The sequence below is a fragment of the Panthera tigris genome, chromosome A3 (genome assembly GCF_018350195.1).
Source record: "Panthera tigris isolate Pti1 chromosome A3, P.tigris_Pti1_mat1.1, whole genome shotgun sequence".
Classification (NCBI taxonomy): Eukaryota; Metazoa; Chordata; class Mammalia; order Carnivora; family Felidae; genus Panthera; species Panthera tigris.
In genome coordinates this window covers 73995927-74019507 of record NC_056662.1, presented here as the reverse complement: position 1 = coordinate 74019507, position 23581 = coordinate 73995927, and the positions used below count along the sequence as shown (strand labels likewise).

Sequence of the window (23581 nt, the reverse complement as noted above, 5' to 3'; positions counted from 1 at the left end):
AGCAGATTTTCAAGATATGACATCCTTTTTGTTTTAAGATTGGGTCTATTCTCTTTTGAACTGTGTGTACCTAATGATTCATGGTTAAAGAATAAGATGTAACTATTTTTTGAGTACCCCATTGTGGAGACACCATCTCCTTTCATTTTCATGGTGAAGTATGAGAGAAGTGGTATCATCTTCCTTTCACCAATAGGAGAACCGCAGACCAGAGAGACTATCTAACTTGCTGAAGGCTACACAGCCAGCAAGTGGTGAAGCTAAACTCAGTCCAGGCTTGTTTAATAGTAGATCCATATTAAATGTACTGGAACTAAATACCTAAAACAATCTGCATGTCTTCTCTAGTTAGCATACAGATTATTCAAGTGAACTGTCATTGTGCCTGACTTGAAAGGTAGAAGATTGAGCCCATATCCACAAGACAACCTCATATCCCCCTTCCATTTTAAAGTTAAAGTCTATTCAGCCATTTACTCACCAAGTACCTGCCATGTGCATAAGCAATTCTTACCACTAGCAAAAGAATTTAAGTTTTTTTGTTTATTAAGAAAATTCAGATCTTCATCTTAGAGAATTTACCCTGGGAAAATATTGTTGAAAACTACAAAGTTCCTGAGCAAGTACAAATATTATCATTATATAGACTATACAAGTTGCTAAAGAAATAGAAAATCAAGGAAGCAATTAATATCAGTACCGGCATATTGGAAGAGGTTGAGCTCCGTGCTGAACCTTAAAGGAAGTAATGACTTCAGATTAATCTAGAAAGGCTGAAGTGGCCCCTGAATCAGCGAAAGTGACATAATTAAAATCTAGAGGTAAGAACAACCAAGACAAGTTGAGGAGATGTCAAGGTTAGATGGGCTGGAGCTGGGTAGTGGAGGGAACCTGCAGATGGCAGTAGTCAGAGTTGAGAGGTCTGCAAACCAGTGTGAGCTCTTAAATGCAGGAGTAACATAACCAAGACAGCAAGAAAGGCTGTCATGGAAGCTGTGTGTGGCACACAGAGTTATGGAGACCTGCCAAGAGCGTTGCCTACTCATGAAGCCAAGAAGGCTTTCACCAACGTGGTAGATCTAGAAATGGACACAAGGTTGGCAGAGCTTGCAGGAGAATAGTTGGAAAAGTCAGTGTGGATATTAAGGTTGTAATCCTGGGTCCTAAGAAAGGTGGCAGTGCCTTGGACAGGTTGGGGAAACTAAAAAGAATTAGCTTAGAAGATAAAACGAGTTTAACTTTCACCCTGTGAAGTTTCAGATATCATTAAAATATTTAAACTGAGCTGTCCCCGTTCAGCAATTTACTTGCCAAGCATCTGTTCTGTGCATGAGCAACTCTCAGCTCTATTAAAAGAATTCAAGTTTATTTGTTTGTTCACTGTACTTTTGCTCAATCTTTCCTGAAGCATCTCCCTCAAATCTGCATCTGGTCAAATGTTTTCCTGAGCTTAAAAATTGTGGAGAGAAAAAAAAAATAATTAAAAAAATTCTTCAGGGGCCTCTTATCACTTACAGCAGTGTTTCTCAGGAAGTAGCCTGTAGGCAACCTGTGACAGGGTCACCTGGGATGCTTGTTAGGAATTCAGATTCCAAGCCCCCTACCCAGACCTACAGAATCAGATCTTTTGACTCTGCATCTTAACAAGCACCCTGGGTGACTCTTAAGCTTGATCATAAAGCTTGAGTTTCATTGACATTCAAGATAGAATTCAGTTCTTGCCTACCCCTCTAACCTCATCCTCCCTCCACCCAGACTACTCCCAGTTCCTCTTTAACAATGTCACACCTTTGCTCACATGGTCCCTCACCCCTAGAATTCCCTCATTTTGCCTGGGAAGAGCATATAAGGCCCAATTCACTTGTGGCCTCCCCCATAAAACTTCTCTGCCACCCTGTCATGCCCACACGCTACCCTGTATAGCATTCATCACTTCTTCCACATACATGCTTGTGTCACGGCACCTGACATCTTGCTCCAACTTGTCTACCTGTCTGTCTCTTCTGATCTGTGAGCTGCTTGAGAACAAGCACAAGGTCTTCATGACCTCTGCATCCTGAAGTACTAGAATGGTGGCTGGTAGGAGAAGGTACTCAGTAGATGGTTTGTTCAGTGATTGAACTAGAGAGGACCTGTAGGAATTGAAGCTAGGAGACAGGTCAAGGTGTGAGTGCAAGACTTGGGACTCAGTTGAACAGGAATAAGGAAAGCCAGCTGCTAGAATGCTCTAAGACAATAGAGAGAGGAGGGGAAGTGTCAAGTGAAGGAAAAAAAGAACTTGGTTGAATCTATCTTTCTTTCTTTTGGTAAAATTTATAATGTGGAAGGAGGGCAAATAAAGCAAAAAGAGCATTCAGGGAGATTAGAGAAGATGAGTATCCTGACAGAGAAAAGAATTCCAACATGGTGATGGGCAATTGTTCTAAATACAACAGAAGTGGTGAGGCAGCTGGTGATTGAGAAAGGACCTCCTAAAGTGATCCAATGCACAGATATGTCTGAAAGAAAGAAAGAAAGAAAAAAAGAAAGAAAGAAAGAAAGAGAAAAAAAAAGAAAGAAAAAATCTAGAGAATGTTAAACTACCCATCACATCATCTATCTAGGACTCTAGAGCAAGGATTGTTGCCATAAGAATGAAGCTTTTAGAGTGACTTCTTAGGAAGTTGGATACACAAATTAACTGTCTCCTGGCCCCATCTTTGATGTTTCTTCACAGCAATGCACAGATGGATATGAGTGGGATCCTGTAAGACAGCAGTGCAAAGGTGAGCCAACTTCAAAGACTTCCCATCTGAACATAGCTTTCTGTCTCCATCTCATGTCACTCTTCCTGTCCTGTTTATATTCTACCAAAAAGGCATGAGTATATATTTACATGTTCAGATTTCCCTCTGAGAAGATTCCTGATTTCTTTTATTGCTGACCACAGATATTGATGAATGTGACATTGTCCCAGACGCTTGCAAAGGTGGAATGAAATGTGTCAACCACTACGGAGGATACCTCTGCCTTCCTAAAACAGCCCAGATTATTGTCAATAATGAACAGCCTCAGCAAGAAACACCGGCGGCAGCGGAAGGTGTGGGTGCCACTGCAAATGCTGCCGCCACATCAGGTGCAGGCGCTGGGGGCATGGCAGCCAGTGGCATGGCAGCCAGTGCAGTGATGCCTGGGGGCGGCTTCGTCGCCAGTGCTGCTGCTGTTGCAGGCCCTGAAGTACAGACTGGCCGAAATAACTTTGTCATCCGACGGAACCCAGCTGACCCTCAGCGCATCCCAGCCAACCCTTCTCACCGGATCCAGTGCGCAACGGGCTATGAGCAGAGTGAGCATAACGTGTGTCAAGGTAAGCATGACTGATTATGCTAAGGAGAAAGTTCTTGTCCAGGTGCACCTCGTGGTGAGCACGATAACAGCTCACATTTGCTGAGAGCTTCCCACATGCCAATAATCATTGCAATAATGAATCATTATGAATAATTAGTCATCGTTAATAATAACAATTAATCATTGTAATAATCCTAAAAGGTGGTTGCTGCCTATATGGTCATCATTTTACAAAGGAGGAAACTGTGGCTCAGAGAGGTCATCAGGGCTTCTAAACCTTAGCTACACATATTTAGAGTCTCTTGGGAGCTTTTAGAACTTCTCTATATCCAAGCCACACCCCAGCCCAATTAAATAACAGTCTCTGGGGGTGGGTTCCAGGCATCAGTATTTTTTAAAGCTCCCCACGTGGTTCCAGTGTGTAGCCAAGTTTGAGAACCAGAGGTCACACAGGTGGTGAGAGCAGAGCTAGCCTGAAAACCCCGGCAGTGGGGCCAGAGTCACAGCTGTCAGCAGGAGCAGTCAGGTTATTCATTCGGAATTTGAAATTGTGCCTGTCAAGCTACTCCATAAATGTCCTTTGGGTTCTCAAGACTTCATTTCACTTGCCACTAACTTATTTTCCTCACTGAGGGATAAAGAGATGGGACTTCTGTTTCTTGTTACCTTTGAGGGAATCTCCCCCACTCACATTTATGTCTTTTTAAGTTGTCATGGGAGTACATTTCACTTATATCACTTGCACCATAGCACCATCTACTTGGGTTTTTCTGTTTATTTTCACAAAGAGTACACACCACTGTGCATTATTCTAGAAACAGCTGTAGACTCATGCTAGCAAAATGATAAGAATCTTGGGCTTTGAAGATGTGTAGGATATTAGCTAACTGGACTGTGCTAAGAGATTGGTTCCCCTTTTCCTTCTTAGCAAACCCTTTCAGATCTGCCTGGTGTGGAGACTGTTACTGAGATGGGCCATAGGAGCCCCAGACTCCTTTTTCACTGCCAGGGGCTGAGACAGTAGACCCCATATTACACCACAAGTGCCTGGTACACACTGGCCAATGGAAAGGGCCCAGGAGTTCTTACCTTCTATCTGCTCATGAGTGAGGAAGAGAGCACCTTCCTCCCTCAGCACTGAGGGGCTCAATTGGGATCACCTACACGCTACATTAAGTGAAAGAAGCATCTTCTGGTTCCCTGAGGTGCTGCCTTTTCTTCATTAGTGTTGAGTTTTATCTTCTGTAGGAGATAGATTTCAAATGGCTTATAAATGAAGTAAGGACACCTATCACGCTCTGACTTTTATTGTTTTATATTTTGTGTTCAAATTTTTAAGTACCCCACATCAAGAGCTAACCCGTGCTGTGATGGTGTCACTTTTCAGAGGGCGCATCATATTAGCATCTGTTTCGTGTTACTGTCATGAGTCAGAATTCCAATATTGATGATGAATGCTTCAGCATCTGCTTGATATTCTGATATTTAATTTAAGGATTATGTCAAGGAGATACCCTCACGAGGTTACTTTACGTATACGTATTTGAGTGAATATTGGTGAAAGGTGTCTTGAGCTTATTGAAGATACCAACTTTTTAATTGTGTTATTTAAATATATAGTTGAACTGGAAGGGTTGGTAGAATTTTTCCTGAAACTGAAAAGCTATGCTGAAGTTTTTTAAGCATTGACTTTTATGTACTGAATTATTTTTCATGCTTCAGATGTATATTTTAAATGGTACTTAGGAGGAAAAAAAACATAAATGAATAGGTCATTTCCCAAAGTAGCTTATAGTCTATCATTGATGATTATGGTTGACTTCAAGAACAAAGCCTAGAACCAAGTGAAGAAGTTCTATGATAAAGCATATTCAAGACTTAGAATATGTACTGGTTACAGTAGAAGCTGTATAATAAAGTGTGAATAATAAAAATTAAATCCTATTTACTTTTTCTGAAAAAGATTTAGACTACCTTACAAAGTTATTTTTCACATATTACAACATTTGTAATTCTAACTTCTATGAGAATTTTTTTCTTTACATATAAGCTAAAACGATTAAATGCTGTGCTCATAATAGATGCTAAAAACATACACTTACTGTGTGCACACAGAGTATTCCCAGCCCAACTGTTCTGCATAATTCAACCAATTTCTAAAACTTGGGATTGGGGTCTGTATCATTGAAAGCAGGGTTAAAAGTTTTTTGGATGACTTAAGGCTTAAGTTGGATTTCTTCCCACCTCACAATTTTGCAAAGTGCCCATAAATGTGGATTTACTTAATTGTTGATAAAAGGGGGTTATTTCATATGATAACAACAGGATAATCTGTCTGGGGAATCTGACTAACATAAGTCGAGTCACACTTGTGCCCGTTTATTATTGAGCTAATCAAACATGCAGTCCAGCTTCTTCTAATTGCCTGCAGATGTATGACATTCCCAGTCCAGGCCAGCAGCACAAAATAATGTTTTATAACCAATGTGAAAGTATGGGGACCTCCGCTTAAAACAATAATGTGCTCCAAGGACCTATATTTCTGACATCATTGTGGAGTTTGAAGAGCCTTCTGTTTTAATAAAGACCTCCACTCCCTTTTAAATATTTCGTACTATGCCCAGTAATCCAAACACATTTACCATGGTTGCTGGATCAGAATAAATGAATGCCGGCAGATGAGTCATATTTGTATTAAAATTATTTCTTTTTTCCACATATATTTTTCAACAGGTACAGTTTATCATTACATAACCTAAAGCTAAGGACATTTTTTATTTAATGGCTGAAATGTGTACTGTGCTTTGGTGTTAAATTCAACTGTACCTTTGAACATACTATTACTAGCCACAGATGGCACCCAATAATTTAAATACCAGTAGGTATTTTTAAGTGTGTTCTGCTTTATAAATATATTTTTATTTTTATATTTTTAATGTTTTATTAAACATTAAAAGAGAGAGAGTGAGATAGACAGAGCATGAGTGGGGGAGGGGCAGAGAGAGAAGGAGATACAGAATCTGAAGCAGGCTCCAGGCTCTGAGCTGTCAGCACAGAGCCCGATGTGGGGCTTGAACCCACGAACTGTGAGATCATGACCTGAGTTGAAGTCAGATGCTTAACTGACTGAGCCACCCAGGCACCCCTATATCTTTAAACAACTGTCTATGTTTTAACATTCAGTGAAAACATGATTTATTATTTTTTTCTACTCCTTTTCATGTATTTGTCCAGAACTTTTCAACTTAGTGCAAAAGCAAAGGGGTTAAAAGAGTAACATAACATGCAAATATCAGTTCACACTGAGCAAGTTTTTTCAAACAAGTTTTGCTAACCACAGGTGATGCTGAAAGAGCAGTTTGCCCTGAGAATTTCAAATGAGCAGCACCATCCTTGGCAGCCATAAAACTACATGAATATCATTTTATTGCCACATACTTGGAGTCATATATAAATAAAGTTTTAGAAATTATTTCTCTATGAGCTGTCACCTACCTATAAGATAACAGATATTCATCTATTCCAAAAGGAAGTTAAATGAACGGGAAATATATTATAACCCATCAATGTGTCACTTTGTTTCTACAACTTCATTGCATAGTCTCTGTGTAATCTTCCTCAAAGGCAATGGCTTTGGAAATCACTAGTTTGAGTTAAGAAAGGATTTTTAAATTTTTTTTTAACATTTATTTATTTTTGAGAAACAGAGCATGAGCACGGGAGGGGCAGAGAGAGAGGGAGACAGAATCTGAAGCAGGCTCCAGGCTCTGAGCTGTCAGCACAGAACCCGATGTAGGACTCGAACCCACAAACCATGAGATCATGACCTGAGCCAAAGTCAGACGCTCAACCTACTGAGCCACTCAGGAGCCCCAGATTTTTTTTTAAATCATATACAACTTTCTAAAAGCCTCATTCTTCTAGGAAAAAAAAAAGTCTTTTGGGAACTGGCAAGTAAGAGAAAGCATCGATTGCCCAATTTGAAGGAATTTGTTTACTCAATTGAACTTTCAAAAAATTAAACATAGGGCATTTTGTTTAGCTGGTAATTATGCCATTACTAAAATCAGTCAGGATTTACAGGTATCATTACTAACTTGCTAAAGAAACTGAAACATCAAAAAATGAACTTGATACAAGGGCTTAATAAAGCTGATTATGGAGCCAAATCCAGGATGCAGCACCTAGCTTGTATTACATAAGGTATAACTGAGAGGTGAAAATACAACCTAGGGTTTCCAAATGTCCCTGTTTACCCAAGACTATCTTGGTTTGACTACTGAAAGCCCCACAACCCAGCAAATGCCTCAGTCCTGAGCAAATGGCATGGTTGATCACCCTAGCACATCCTCAACAACCAAATCTCTTGCACCTCACTGCCAAGAGTAAGGAAATCCTAATGTTAGAGCCATTTTTTCAGGTTAAGGCATTGTTTGTCCAGTGAAATTGTTTTTTCAATTTGTTTTGAACTTTCAAAAAACAAACTTCACTGATTTTTAAGTACCTGGACAGAGTCTTTCTTTACAGTTGACAGGCTCCCACTTGCCAGTTTGTCAGTGAGCTGTTTTCCACATTGTTCTAGACTTTGCATGTGTGGAATACCTAGTCATTAGCACCTACATACTTAGATACATGTTATACCTTGGTGGCTCATCTTTCCACATTTCTACTGGGGAAAAACGTACCACACAGCCAAATTAAATACCATGCTTCAACTATAAAGTTTTGTTTGTCAAAATATTTTTTCTATTTTTAGCTGTATTTTAAATGATTCAATTTGATTTTTATCACTATTGTCTGTGATGCAGGAGCAACTAAAACACTAAAAAGAAAAAAACTGTATTTTTTAAAAGCCTTTAAGAACAGAAAAAAATATGCTCAGGGTTTAAGAAGCTCTACGCTCTTGGGGATCACCTATTATCTTTTGCACATTTCTTCGTAAACATAAGGATAACTAAAATACTATTTTGAAAAGGAAAGAAGTTATTATCTATACATCTACTTTAAAAAAAGAGAAACTTGAGCTAACATGTACAGATTCTCAGATGCTAGGAACATCTTTCCTTGACTTCTTTCATTTGAAATTTAAATGATCGCATATCCAAAGGTGGATTTAGAAATTATAGTGTAATCAACTGTCTTAGCATACCTGACATTGTCATTACCAAAGAGCTTTCAAACACTACCTTTTTTTTTTTTTTTTTTTTTTTTGATCCTCACTAATGTCATTAGGGTTTCTCATTGCTTTGGTTAGTTTTGTGAGGAAATGTCTAATTTTTGTTATGTATAATTATACAGCCCAGTGAAGGACTTTGATCACAGAAAATAGATATTTTGCTAAAGGAAGACTATAATTGAGTAAATTATGATATTAACAGAAACGAATACTTCAAGCAGAAAATAAAATGGGTATTTAGTCTGCTTACTGCTTTTCATTGCTTTTAGTTGTTAATTGCCTTTGAGTACCTAAAAATTCTCTAAAGCCAGGCCACCTGGTTGGCTCAGTCGGTTAAGTGTCCGACAGCTCAGGTCATGATCTCACACTCCGTGAGTTCAAGCCCCACGTCGGGCTGTGTGCTGACAGCTCAGAGCCTGGAGCCTGCTTCAGATTCTGTGTCTCCCTCTCTCTGCCCCTCCCCTGCTCATACTCTGTCTCTCTCTGTCTCAAAAGTAAAAATAAAAACATTTAAAAAAATAAAAAATAAATAAAAATTCTCTAAAGCCATATAAATGGATAGGAGTTGATTTTATGGTGATACCTTAATTACATTTTAAATAAGCTGGTGCTGTGTGGATGGAAGTAATTGATTTTCTCCTGAAAAATCTAGTACAGTTTCATAATTTTGCTTCTCCAAATACCATAACCACTGACTGTTCAGTTAACTTAAGACTATTTCTAGGGGCACCTTGGTGGCTCAGTTGGTTAAGCGTCTGACTCTTGATCGTGGCTCAGGTCATGATCTCACAGTTCATGGGATCAAGCCTCATGTGGAGCTCTGTGATGACAGCACGGAGCCTGCTTGGGATTCTCTCCCTCCCTCTCTGTCTCTGCCCCTCCCCTAATAAATGCATATTAGAAATTGGACTTATTTCTAATATACATTTGTGAATAGTGTATATATGTATATGATTCATGCACACTCAAAAAGTGTCCTTAAAATTGGTTCATAAAAATTGTATGGCAGCTATTAGGTAAAGGGATGAAAGAAGTCAGTATGATCACACTTCTGCAGCAAAAGACTATGCTATGTAACTACCTAACTCTACGATTTCCACAGTGTGGTCCCTAGACCAGAAGCATTAAGCATCATCCAATAATTTATTAGAAATGCTCATTCCTGGGCCCCGTCAGACCTACTGGATCTGGGGATGGGGCTCGGCAACCTGTGTTTTAACAATCTCATGATTTTGGTGTGTGTTCAAGTTTGAGAACCAATACCCTAACTTAATCTTAACATCAGGAAATTGCATTCAGCTCTAAAAATCAGTGGGCAGGGTCATAATACTTCACATGGAAAATGTGCAGTAGAAAAGAGAAACCATCAAAAATATATATTCTATTTCTAGGATATTATAATATTTCTCTTTTACTTCTCTTACCTTTATTACTGTCATCACCAGTACTCTAATTCCTAAACATGAGAGGTCATGAGTCTCATTAGTAGGGCATGAGAAAGGGAAAGGAGGCATCTAAAGAAGAGACCTTGCATCTCTCTATAAAACCTGCAAATGTGAAATACTCTAATGGTCCTTAAATTGTCAGTAGGACCAGTAGGACCTTAAACTGTCAGCAGAAGCTCTAAGTTCTGCTTTGGCTGTGGTAATAATTGGTGCTAAGAGATACTCATACCTCCTGTAGGCATAACCCTTATGCTCATGACACAAACTGGCAAGATGAGGTAATGCTCTTTGGAAGTTCAGTTCATGCAGAGTCACAAAAGAGGAGGTTGACTCTGACTTTGGCTTTAAAAGCATCTTTCATTTCACCAAAGTGATAGGAGATCCTTCCAATAACAGAGGCCCAGCTGACATCTGACATCTCATTCTATGTAGATTCTGTGTCTTTCACCAGATAATAGAAGAATATTCACATAGTGTCTCTGTTCAATTCAAACTTGATCAAAGATTTACTTCTCATCAAAGATGAGATTCTTGTTAAAACTAGTTAACACTTAATCTGTGGAATGAATTTCCCTCTCCCCATAGCAGCAAAAAGAAGCAGATTAGAGTAGAATTGCAAGCTTCGGTAACTTCAGGAATGTGCACTGGTACTGGCTCATTCTTTCTTTCTCCAGCAGAAAGTCTCAAATTGTATTCTCTGAAATCAACAAGTTGCCCCATTTGTAAGGATTGCCTTTGCACTTGCTGAATTACTGGCACAATTCTATTCTTTGAAACCAACGAGTAAACAAAATTTGTCCCAAATGTGTTTGATTTTGCACGAATGTACAAATAAGTAATTCACGCCACATCTGAAATCCATTAGCATGCTTCTTTTTCCAGGAGGTAACTGCAAATTGCACACTCAAAAACAAAACTGATCAAGAAAACTGCATTCAAATACTGGCAGAAAACTACAGCTGTCATTGAAAGCATTTAGCCACAATTTCAGTCTTGTAGCTTGAACCTAAATGATTTGTAAACATTTAATAAAGATGAAGTGAAGAAATGACATGAAAAGAAGGCTGAGTAGCAAGATACTGGCAGCAGCATGGATAGCTTATTGTGTCAATGACCACAGATTCAAAGGAGGGAGAGACAGTGAATCAATGTTATGTAAATGTGTACTAAATAGACTAAAAAACTTGAGATTTGGGCAAAATCAATTTCTAAAACTTGAACTACTTTTCAAATAACTGTGCACCTGTACTAGTCAAGGGTAACCAGGCAATACCACAAGTGAAATTGATCAAACAGAACATAAACCCATTCAGTTCATGTTCAGTAAATTCAATCAAGTTTGAGAACCACTTTCTGTTGCAAGGCACTTTGACAGAATCGGAGTGGATGGAATGAGTAGTAATTGTCCTTGGGGAACTTGGCATCATCAACCCCTCAGTTACCAAAAAGTAACAAAAGAGGGGCACCTGGGTGGTTCAGTCAGTTAAGCGTCCGACTTCAACGTAGGTCATGATCTCATGGTTTGTGAGTTCAAGCCCTGCATCCAGCTCTGTGCTGACAACTTAGAGCCTGGAGCCTGCTTCTGATCCAGTGTCTCCCTCTCTCTCTGTCTTTCCCCTGCTTGCACTCTGTGTCTCTCTCAAAAATAAACATTAAAAAATTTTTTCAAGAAATTAAAATAAAAAAGCAATAAAAGAAACCATCAACAGCCCAGCAAAGTAACACATGGGACATCACAAGAAGTGCATAACAAACTGCCACAAGCAGAAGTAAAACTAGTGTGTGCTTTAGGCATCCTTCCAAGTTACTAAAATCCATATTTGGACATAAAAAGAAAACATGTCCCCAGAAATGTGGTCAAGAACAAAAGTCTGGTTTCTCCCTCAAATGGGCCATTTAGAAAAGAATGATGAGGGGAAGTTGAGAGGTATAAAGTGGAAATTAAAATCCAAACAGTAGAGGAAGTAACCATCATGTAGTCAAGCAGAACTGGTAAGAATCAGCATTGTGTCCATGTTCCTTCTACCTTAGAATGGTTTCCCAGGGGAGTCCTCCAGAAACACAGTGCTGCAGATGGGAACGTTAATGAGGAAAGGGGTGGGAGGTGGAGGGGAGGAAAACCCAATCAGAAAATACTCATGATACTGAGCCACTGCACAGCAAACATCTGTGACTGCTTCCATCCTCAGCAACTCTCCCCAACAAAATACTAGTAGGTTCCTCCAGCTCTGCCTAAATATCATCCCGAACTATGTCCTGTTTTACTTATTTTGAATAGACACTTAGCAAATGCTTTGTGTGTGTTTGTGTGTGTGTGTGTGTGTGTGCGTGTGTGTGTGTGTGTGTGTGTTTAATTGAATAAATTAATGGTTTCTAACCATCAGGGAGCTCAGGCTTATGGTTTACTCTGAGTTCTAAAACCATCCTTGTAAATGAACTATTAAGTACCATATGTATATGAGGTATATTTCCCAACTATGTATTTTATCAAATTTCTCATTAGTAATGGAGGGCGTAGATATCTTGTTCCCATTTTAAGCTTAAGCGACTTGAAAGGAGCTATAAAGTCTATTCTTTATATCCTGGATTGTCAGGTTTTCAATAAACATTGGTGAATAAGCAGGTTTCTATTATTCCTAGAGCAAGACTAGTAATTGGATATACCAAAAAAAAAAAAAATTTGTTTTTTACTTTCTGGCAAGTCATTTAACTAGTGAATGCATCTTTGTATCAAATGTATAATTCCTCAGAAATCTAATGGTGAATAATGAAAATACAGTTGTTTGGAGGAAATATTATTTGTAATATTTGAAGTGATATAATCATAAGGCTAGAAAATAGGTAAACTCTCTGATACTGTGAACAAACTCAAGGCACTTGATAAAGCTCTCTAAAACAAGGGTAAGAAAAAAGGATCAGAGAAATCCATCTTGGTTGTTTTCCTCAACTGCCAGCCAGAAATCCTTTTTTTGTTTTTTAATGTTTTTTTTTTTTTTGAGAGAGAGAGAGAGAGAGAGAGAGCACGAGTGTAGAGAGGAGCAGAGAGAGAGGGAGACACAGAATCTGAAGCAGGCTCCAGGCTCTGAGTTGTCAGCACAGAGCCTGATGTAGGGCTTGAACCCACTAACTGCAAGATCATGACCTGAGCTGAAGTCAGATGGTTAAACGACTGAGCCACCCAGGCGCCCCAGAAATTATCTTTTTTTAAGTCAATTTTGTTCAAATGCTGAAGGGTAGAATCCAGGAAAGTCACTTAGTTGGGTATAGGTGACTTAAAGACGTGTAGTTCTGAGCTGGCCCCAAGGTAGGAAGAGCTGATTTGCTTAAGAGGTGAGAAGAAAAGCCATGGATCCCAAGGACCCAGGAAGAAAGAACCCAGTTTATGGAGAGCCTCTTGGGAACTTATGACTAGCTTATACTTGAACTGTAGATCAAATAAGAGTGTGAACCAGAGACATGCATAAAAGCAGAGTGTATGGCTTCTATATATTTCCAGGTAAAACAAGAATCATGATGGGATACATGATAATCAAATAAGCCTTGCACCCTAAACAGCTAGGTGTGCTGCAAGGAATCTAATCCTACTCCCTTGAGTAGAGGTGTAGAACATGATCGAGAATGAGAAACAACTCAAGGGGCTGTATTCTGTGTCCTCACTGGAGACCAGGTCTATCACAATCTGGATTCAAAGATTTTTTGTTCAGTGCTGATTAGTTAATTTCACTTGTGAAATATTTTGCAGCAAAGCTCTCTTGTCATACATATATTCACAAATGAGTATGCCTTTAAATTGTGGTTGAATTTTTTACTATTTAGTAAAAAACTTAAATATCTCAGTATTTTTAATTTACCAAAATTATGAAGAGCAGTATGTCTGTTTCTCAGAGTATGCTGTTGAACCTTCGAACTATTGTTGAAGAGTCTTCTTAGAGAATTAGTTCAACTCCAGTTATTCTCCTAAAATATAGGAGCAATTTAGGTATCTGGCATCATTTAACTTCACTAAGTCCACCAATGAATTTTTTTCTAGTCACTGCTTTTTCATAATTTGAATGCTGAAGAGAGATTTTTGTATAAGACGGTTTTCTCTACTTAGCCATGTTCTTTCCTGAGCAGTTTGTGATATCAGAAGATACCTCATCCTTAAAAAGAAGGACATTCTAGAAGACATTGTTAAAAGACACCCTAGGAATCTGCCTATGCAGGCCCAGTGCCCCCTTTCTTGCCTAGATTGCATTTATTCCAGCTCACACACGTATATGCACACACACACACCAAATTCACAGCCATTTATGGGCACATGCACAGACATATATGATGTACCATCATTTTGGTAGGAAATTTCATATCAAAATTAAGCTGATCAAAGCTGATAAAGCTTCTAAAATGATTCATTTACTCGCTCATTATTTCCATAAAATCAGCCCTGGAAACTGCTTTCTAAATTCATGTGTTTACCTACCACAGGAAAACAGGGCACCTTGGACAGCTACTGATTTATTTAATCAACAAGTAATTACGTTAGATGGAGTAGAGTCAGGGTCAACAAAATAGAAGTGAAAGCACTACGGTGTAGCCTCAAAGGCCCTGCTCTCTTACACTTCTGAAGCGCCCTGGCCATCCTGCACGTTTCTTTACTAAACTTTCTCACAGATTTACTGGGATTCCATCCTGACCCGCCTTTGCCTTCTACGATGGGCAACTGAATTTTTAACAAAATAAACTTTTTATGTAGACCATCATAGAATGGATTAAAAAATCACTTATCTGGGCCTGACACTGAATCCCCAAGCCCTTTTATTCTTCAGACTTTGGCAAATTATATGGTCAGGAGGTAGCCTGGAATAAAACTCCACTCAACAAGCAAACCAGAAAATTCCAGTAATTCATGATTAAGTAAACTTCCCAGTAAAAGCTGTGGGCCCTTTTTGTAAAAATAGTTCATGACCTGGCGTATCAGAAGAACCCTAATCCAGGGAGGTAGCCAGAGAGGGGAAAAATCCTCCCACACAAGCTGGTAAAGATGCAGGGCTTTGTTCTGAACTTCAATTGCATGACCTCCCTTCTTTAGTGATTGAAAAAATAAATAAATAAATAAATAAATAGTTAATAATAAAAAAAAAGAAGCTAAATGAAAGACGGAAACTTAATCATTGTGCGATTTACACAGCTAATGACAGTTCTGAAATAGCAGGAAAGATTATTTGGCGACTACCTCATTCAATAAAAAAAGTTAAATAACAAAACCATTGTAAATTAGAGTTCAACTCTAAGTAAACTAAAAAATCTTCTCATTGATTTTTCAATTTAAGCAGAAAAATGGATTGTGTAACCATACCAGAGCCATAGTTTCCAATAAACCAAGCTGTCACAGATGGTTAATACCCCAAATAGACCATCAGAATATTGCTCTATTAGAAGATCTTGACCTATTTAGTTGTCATTGTAAAAACCTGGCCACAAACAATATTAGGGTTCTAATAGAAAGTTTTAAAGAATTATTGGAAAATCTGGTTATATCAGGAGTAGGCAGAACTACACATTACCAAAAGTGTGAATCTATTACAAAGTGCTTTTACCTGTATTTTTCTTTGAAAAAATACACTTTCTGGTCTAATATTAAATAGGGAACAGTTTATAGAGACACGAGAAAATAAGGAAGACCTCTAAAAGGAAGAGTACATGAATTATTTGATTAAGTATGAGTAGTGTTTTGAATTTTCTCAAGCTTAAAAAGTCAAATAAAGGTCCTGTTAAGTGGGTAAAACTACCTGCTAGCAAAGGGCCTGCCTGTTACTCAGTGTAGATCTCAGGTTAGAAAAAGAAGAATCGATATTATACATGGAAAATCCGATAGACTCCACCAAAAGTCTGCTAGAACTGATACATGAATTCAGCAAAGTTGCAGGATACAAAATCAATGTGCAGAAATCAGTTGCATTCTTATACACTAACAATGAAGCAACAGAAAGACAAATGAAGAAACTGATCCCATTCACAATTGCACCAAGAAGCATAAAATACCTAGGAATAAATCTAACCAAAGATGTAAAAGATCTGTATGCTGAAAACTATAGAAAGCTTATGCAGGTAATTGAAGAAGATTTAAAGAAATGGAAAGACATTCCCTGCTCATGGATTGGAAGAATAAATATTGTCAAAATGTCAATACTACCCAAAGCTATCTACACATTCAATGCAATCCCAATCAAAATTGCACCAGCATTCTTCTCGAAACTAGAACAAGCAATCCTAAAATTCATATGGAACCACAAAAGGCCCCGAATAGCCAAAGTAATTTTGAAGAAGAAGACCAAAGCAGGAGGCATCACAATCCCAGACTTTAGCCTCTACTACAAAGCTGTCATCATCAAGACAGCATGGTATTGGCATAAAAACAGACACATAGACCAATGGAATAGAATAGAAACCCCAGAACTAGACCCACAAACGTATGGCCAACTCATCTTTGACAAAGCAGGAAAGAACATCCAATGGAAAAAAGACAGTCTCTTTAACAAATGGTGCTGGGAGAACTGGACAGCAACATGCAGAAGGTTGAAACTAGACCACTTTCTCACACCATTCACAAAAATAAACTCAAAATGGATAAAGGACCTGAATGTGAGACAGGAAACCATCAAAACCTTAGAGGAGAAAGCAGGAAAAGACCTCTCTGACCTCAGCCGTAGCAATCTCTTACTCGGCACATCCCCAAAGGCAAGGGAATTAAAAGCAAAAGTGAATTACTGGGACCTTATGAAGATAAAAAGCTTCTGCACAGCAAAGGAAACAACCAACAAAACTAAAAGGCAACCAACGGAATGGGAAAAGATATTTGCAAATGACACATCGGACAAAGGGCTAGTATCCAAAATCTATAAAGAGCTCATCAAACTCCACACCCGAAAAACAAATAACCCAGTGAAGAAATGGGCAGAAAACATGAATAGACACTTCTCTAAAGAAGACATCCGGATGGCCAACAGGCACATGAAAAGATGTTCAACGTCGCTCCTCATCAGGGAAATACAAATCAAAACCACACTCAGATACCACCTCACGCCAGTCAGAGTGGCCAAAATGAAGAAATCAGGAGACTATAGATGCTGGAGAGGATGTGGAGAAACAGGAACCCTCTTGCACTGTTGGTGGGAATGCAAATTGGTGCAGCCGCTCTGGAAAGCAGTGTGGAGGTTCCTCAGAAAATTAAAAATAGACCTACCCTATGACCCAGCAATAGCACTGCTAGGAATTTATCCAAGGGATACAGGAGTACTGATGCATAGGGGCACCTGTACCCCAATGTTTATAGCGGCACTCTCAACAATAGCCAAATTATGGAAAGAGCCTAAATGTCCATCAACTGATGAATGGATAAAGAAATTGTGGTTTATATACACAATGGAATACTATGTGGCAATGAGAAAAAATGAAATATGGCCTTTTGTAGCAACATGGATGGAACTGGAGAGTGTGATGCTAAGTGAAATAAGCCATACAGAGAAAGACAGATACCATATGGTTTCACTCTTATGTGGATCCTGAGAAACTTAACAGAAACCCATGGGGGAGGGTAAGAAAAAAAAAAAGAGGTTAGAGTGGGAGTGAGCCAAAGCATAAGAGACTGTTAAAAACTGAGAACAAACTGAGGGTTGATGGGGGGTGGGAGGGAGGGCAGGGTGGGAGGGAGGGCAGGGTGGGTGATGGGTATTGAGGAGGGCACCTTTTGGGATGAGCACTGGGTGTTGTATGGAAACCAATTTGACAGTAAATTTCATATATTAAAAAATAAAAAATAAATAAAAAAAATAAAAAAAATAAAAAAAATAAAAAGAAAAAGAAGAATCCGTGTAGATTCAAGTTCAGACCACATCTTTGCACTTGATTTGGAGAGCTACATTTACAAATTATTCTAACAGATGACACATCACTGTTATGTAAATTCTACTACCCAGGAGGAAAAAAAACACCACTTTCCCTTCAAGAAGAAATAATTTCTTTTCTTTGTTACAGTTAGGGGAACCTCTTATCCACAAAGTTCACAACTGAGTAAATCAGTTGCCAATAATTCATGACTGAAGTATTGCTTTCTCTTTGATTGATTTTAAATGTATATACCAAATATTATTGGGATGAAATGGCGATACCTGTTATAGGACTTCTCTGGCTCCTCTGCTAAGTGACTCAACTAACAATGACACTCTCCCCCAACACCACCTACCATCACCACTTATCAGTATGAAAATCACTCATCTAGGAAAAAAGCAAAACCTGCAATGAACACCTGTTCAGGTAGAGGCCAGGACCATAGTCACACATTGGTGGAGAGAAAAAGCAAGATAGAGCAAACAGGTGAGTCATATCCTTCTCTTCCAGGAGTCTCCTCTTACCCTGGATGACAGAAGAAACTGTAAGAAGACTGAGGGGTGGGGAAAAAAAAAATAAGAGAGATGTAGAATGGAACATCTACATCTGGAAGAGAGATGTAGAGAGAGAAAGAGGGAGAAAGGAGAGCAAGATAGGAACATTAAGGACAATGAGCAAGTGTAGACTATACTAATCAAAAATAGGTTCTACTGAAGTATCTCATAAAATAGTATTACAGTTACCAACTTCCCACTTATGTTCATACATATAAATGCATATTTTCCTCAAAGAAGAAACTGATGAAGGAAAAAAGGAAAGATGGCCCTGAATAAATCAGGTTTACTGTTTTTTTGTTTTTTTATAAAATTGGCTAGGGGAGTTTTAAATTTGGAATTCAATTGTCTAATGTTTTTTGAGAATCTTCTATATGCTATGTGTGATAGACCAGTGCTTCTCAAATTGTAATGAAATATGAATTACCTGGGGATCCTATTAAAATGAAGATACTGATTCAGTAGGTCTAGGATGAGACCTGAGATCTCACATTTCTACAAAGTCCCCAGATTTTGTTGATATATATAACAGAGCGTGTCTTCCAGTAGTTGACAATTTGTGCTCCACCAGGAAGCAGATATATCTAGTGATTCTTCATCCTCTACTTGCTGCCTTTGGCAAAATGTGGTATAATGTGGATAATTTGCATGTGGTGAGTTGTTTTTTGTTTTCAGAAAGATATTTTTCTCCTCTGGTTAGTACTCAGTTTCTCCAATGCAAATTCCGTTGTAACAGCTACAGCTGTAATACATAGATATTTTCTTTGCTTACTAATTAATAGAATTTTCTCCTGCAGTAGAATGTTTTTATGCTTGAATGCTCAGGAGGATCCCAGAAAGTAGTCTTTGGCAGCCAAGAGTGGCAGAAATCCCATGAAACTCAGCAAAAGACAAAGGTTCCCATCTGGGTTTTCCCCTAAGTGACTCAGACTGTGTTAAACCAGTTAACCTCTCTGGGCCTCAGTTTTCTCAGATGTTAAAGTTAAAAGAGTTGTCCTTTCCAGCTCTTATTGAAAATAATTTTTAAAAATGAGAGAAAGTAAGAGAGAGGTAAAGAGAATGCACTTTGTCTAGGTTATAAGCTTTACAAGGGTGGTAGCTATATGGCTCTTGATTGATACATGCCTGGTATGTAAAGTGGTTCTATTGATAGGAGTTCTTCTTTGCCTTTCAGATGGTATTTTTATCAGGAAAACATACTGGAGCAAGTTAAAATCTGCCCAGGGAAGAATGCAGGTGCTTTCTGTGACTATAATAGCATTAATGACTCAGAAACAAAAAACCAGACAGTTCTAATGACGTGAAGCTTTATTGACAAAACAGTTCACACCTTGTACTGGTTGTTTGTTAAAAGTCAGGACCAAATCACTGAAGCTTTAAAAGCTAGATCACTGCAGTCTTTTCTCCACGCACTGACAGGGGTAATTATTGTGGTTCATGGCACAGCCCAGGACTCCCATTTCAATTCTAGCATAGAAAGGAGTTGTTTTTACTTTGGTGCACAGTAAATATACTTTTTGCATGTATTGATATAAACTGCTTTAAAATGTAAAGGTGCCAACACTAAATGTTAAAGGCTGTGTATTATCTTCTTGATTTTGAATTAAGATTTCCTGCCTTCCTAAGTACCTTTCAGCAAAGAACAATCTGTTCATTTCACATTTTGGGATTGTTTTTAGCCTCAGACTCAAACCAGGTTTACAACCAAAATAACTAGTCCTTCCTCAGCTTATGTTTTATTATCCATCACACAGAAACCATAAGGAAATCTATGCCCTAGTTATCTGTTGCCAGATAACAAATAACCCTAAAACTTAATGGTTTCAACAACACTTACTATCTCACATTTTTCCTGGGTCAGGAATTGAGGTGTGGCTTAGCTGGGTCCCCTGGCTTTGGGTCTTTCACTAAGCTACAGCCATCTCTAGATTTGACTAGGAAAGACCCTTTCCCTAGCTCCTTCCCCAGTGGTTGTTGGCAGGATTCATTTCCTGCCTCTATTCCTCATGGGTTCTTCCTCCTTCAACTCTTTGCTGCATGTGCCTCTCCATAGAGCATCTTACAACATTGCAGCCTTCTTCATCAGACTAAGCAAGTGAGGGGGCAAGAGAAAGTACCAGCAAGAGAGAGAATGCTACTAAGACTGAAGTCACAGGCTTTTGTAACTTAATCATGGAAGTGACAACCCATCACTTTTGCCATGTTCTGTTCACTAGAAACCAGTCACAAGATCCAGTCCACTTTCAACGGCATAAATGCCAGAAGTCTGGAATCATTGGGAGCCATGTCACAAGCTGCCTACCACAATGTGTAATTAAAATTCCCCCCTCATTGATTCCAGCCAAACCTTTAGAGTTACATCTAGAATTATGAATAGTTTCAAAAAGCAAAATATGAGTTAAAAAGCAAAATGCACCCACCTCCACAGCAGTGCAAGAGACTGTATGACTCATTCAGATATAGAGTCTGATAGGTGTGGTTGAAATAGGCAAAGTACTATCCATAAGAACCTCACTCTTCTGACAGCTCCTTTTGAATGAATGTACCTTTCTCTCCTTCATGGACTTGTAATTTCTAAAATCCTACCAATCCTGCCCAAAACTACTCCTAAGTAATTATGACCATATCCCTTGATTTGAAAACTTTGTAATTAAAATCTCCTTTAATCTACTCTACAAATAAACAATAGCCTTGAAACAAAAACTTTGTGAGCAAGCACAAGAACTACCTTTATTCTTGCAGATTAGCATAAGTCTACATGCCTGTTACCTAAAATAAATTTAATAAACATCCTTTTTGCTTCATGTTAACTTTTGTCCTAGACATCTGTGATATTTGTGTGTTTGGTAGGGAATTGTGGAAAATGTTCTCCATCTCTCCCATAGAAATCTCTGTTTAACCATGTTTAAACATGTTTATACCTTTTGCCTCAAAAGTGTACTAGGAGACATGGGAAATATAACCTAAGGTTATAGTAAATAGGTTATGTAAGATTTAAAAATTCAGAAGCCATAAAATGTAACATGGACTTTCTTGGGATTCTAAGGAGTAGGTATCTTGATAAGGAGGCAGGATAGTGGCTTGTTTTTCAATAAGAAGACAATAATGAAGTGCACTCTGAAGGAAAAAAAAAAGGGAAAAGATACATAAGCAGAAACAGAAAAATCAATGAAGGTGGAAACCAAAAAATGGAACAATGTACAGAGGAAATTGTAAAATCAGATGGTGACATGGGTCGAAAGCCACCAGCCACATCCAAACTCTCCTAAAAGAATGTTCTAGTAGCTAAATTGTGAATTAGCCAGATGGAAAGGATAGATAAAAGGCTAATACGGCTATTAAAAGGAGTAATTAAAATCCAAAGGAAGTGTTTTATTTTTTCTTAAAATGAATATGAACCAAATGTTGTTAAATTGCATTTTAAAGTGCATTAAACAGCTCTGTGTAGAGTTCAGTACCTTTTCTCTTTGGTTCACTTTCCCCAGAATTAGTTTCCAGATTTTCCCAGGTGTCTCTGATACCAATAATAAAAATCTCTTTGGGCCTGTTGAGTAGGTACTAGATAGAGTACAATCCTAGGTACTAGGATATCCTAGGTACTAGGAAACCAGTTAGAGGCCAACCTCTGGCCTCAGGCCTGAAGCATCCTGGGGAAGTGGGTCTGGTTCATGAAGCAGGCAGTGAGAGCTTGGGCAGTCTTCAAGGGGACTCCTAGTCAGATGTGGTTCCCCTTACTGTGAAATCCAGAAAGGGGAAAAAAAGTATTACACTCATAAGATTTCCTCATATTCAGCCATCCATTTGCTAATACATTCTCTTGACATAAGTAGCCTACTAAATTCCTCTTTCCTCATCACTAACTCTAAAATGACAGCTTAAGGATTATCCTTTCTGCCATTTACCATGAAACATAGCTCCAAACCAGTTTGTTGTAGGTTTCTGAGCTTAACCACATAGCTCACATTGAGTGGATAATCAATCATTCTATGACTAAATCCATCTGGAACAAATTTGAAGAAGTGGTCATGTAGTTTTTTTTTTTTTTTTTTTTAAATTAAACTGAAACCAGAGTTGATTTCTTTTTTCAAAGATTTAAAAGAAAAAAAATTATAAAACTCAACAATGACTTCTCCCCCCCCAGAACTCATGCATGCTCTCTGAGTAAGATTGGTTCTGTCCTGCCCCCATTTTGCATTTCATTTAATTTTTCAGAGAGATAGTCCTTGAGTGCTTTGAAGGAGAATCCCTTCTCAGAGAATGAGATCACATTCCCTCCTTGGATGGAAGGAAAAGGAGACATTTTGTGGCCAGGTTGTCGCCATAACTTCATGCTGATCTTAAATTCCCAAACACAATCTTAAATTCTCAACTGAGTGATTATGGAACTAAAAAAAGTCTGTTTCTAGCCATTCTTGCTGGATCCACTACTTTTTACCCTGTAGGCATAAAAGGATAATTTAAATATCATGAGCCTTGGCTTTAAAGAACTACACCTTTACCTGGCTAGACCCCAAATTGTTAATGTAAATTTAGAATATATTTTCTCATGTACACCCTGAAATATGCACCATTCATGCATTCATTTGTTCAGCATTTAGTCGTTTATTCCCCAATTCATGTATCGATGTGTTCAGTTTATATGTATTCAAACTGTACTAGATGCCTAAACATACCACCTTACTTGCAAGGACTTTTCAGGCTAGCTGAAGAGGTAAAGTAAGGTCAGATTTTTAAACAATTAGATGACACAAATAATTCAGCTTAACAATTCAGGTCAACAAAACATTAGTTGAGAGCCTCATTCCCCATGTAGTCAATGGTAAAAGCAGTGGTAGAGTCCAGAGAAGGAACTGGTTGCTTCAAACAGAAGCCATAACGGGCTTTTTGGAGGTAGTGGATGTAATCGGAGTCATGAAGGATGAACTGGATATAAATAATCCTGAGAAGAGAAGGGGCAGGCTTTGCTGGGTGGATGTCCTGTATACAGAATAATGGTGACAATATCATGTCACTGTTTGGGGTGAGGGAAAGGGGGGCTGTTGTGGGGGCTACAGGAAACAAGATAGGAAAAGTCACTGAATCATTGGAGGACAGTTTATATGAACCCTGAATTCTTGGTTAAGCCATTCAGATTTAGTAATGTCGTAACTAGTAAAAGATTTTGAGCAAAGAATGACATAATGAAAACACTGCCTCCAGACAGTTGTAGG

At 38.5% G+C, this 23581-nt stretch overlaps 1 protein-coding gene across 1 annotated transcript in view; it reads left to right on the top strand.

The window, feature by feature from the left end:
* Nucleotides 1-23581, top strand: part of EFEMP1 (EGF containing fibulin extracellular matrix protein 1) — a 61552-nt gene that overhangs the window by 3113 nt on the left and 34858 nt on the right. Inside the window, exons 3-4 of the mRNA XM_042981425.1 lie at nucleotides 2717-2765; nucleotides 2930-3346. Of these exons, the coding sequence (XP_042837359.1) occupies nucleotides 2717-2765; nucleotides 2930-3346 (466 nt within the window). The remainder of the gene's footprint in view (nucleotides 1-2716; nucleotides 2766-2929; nucleotides 3347-23581) is intronic.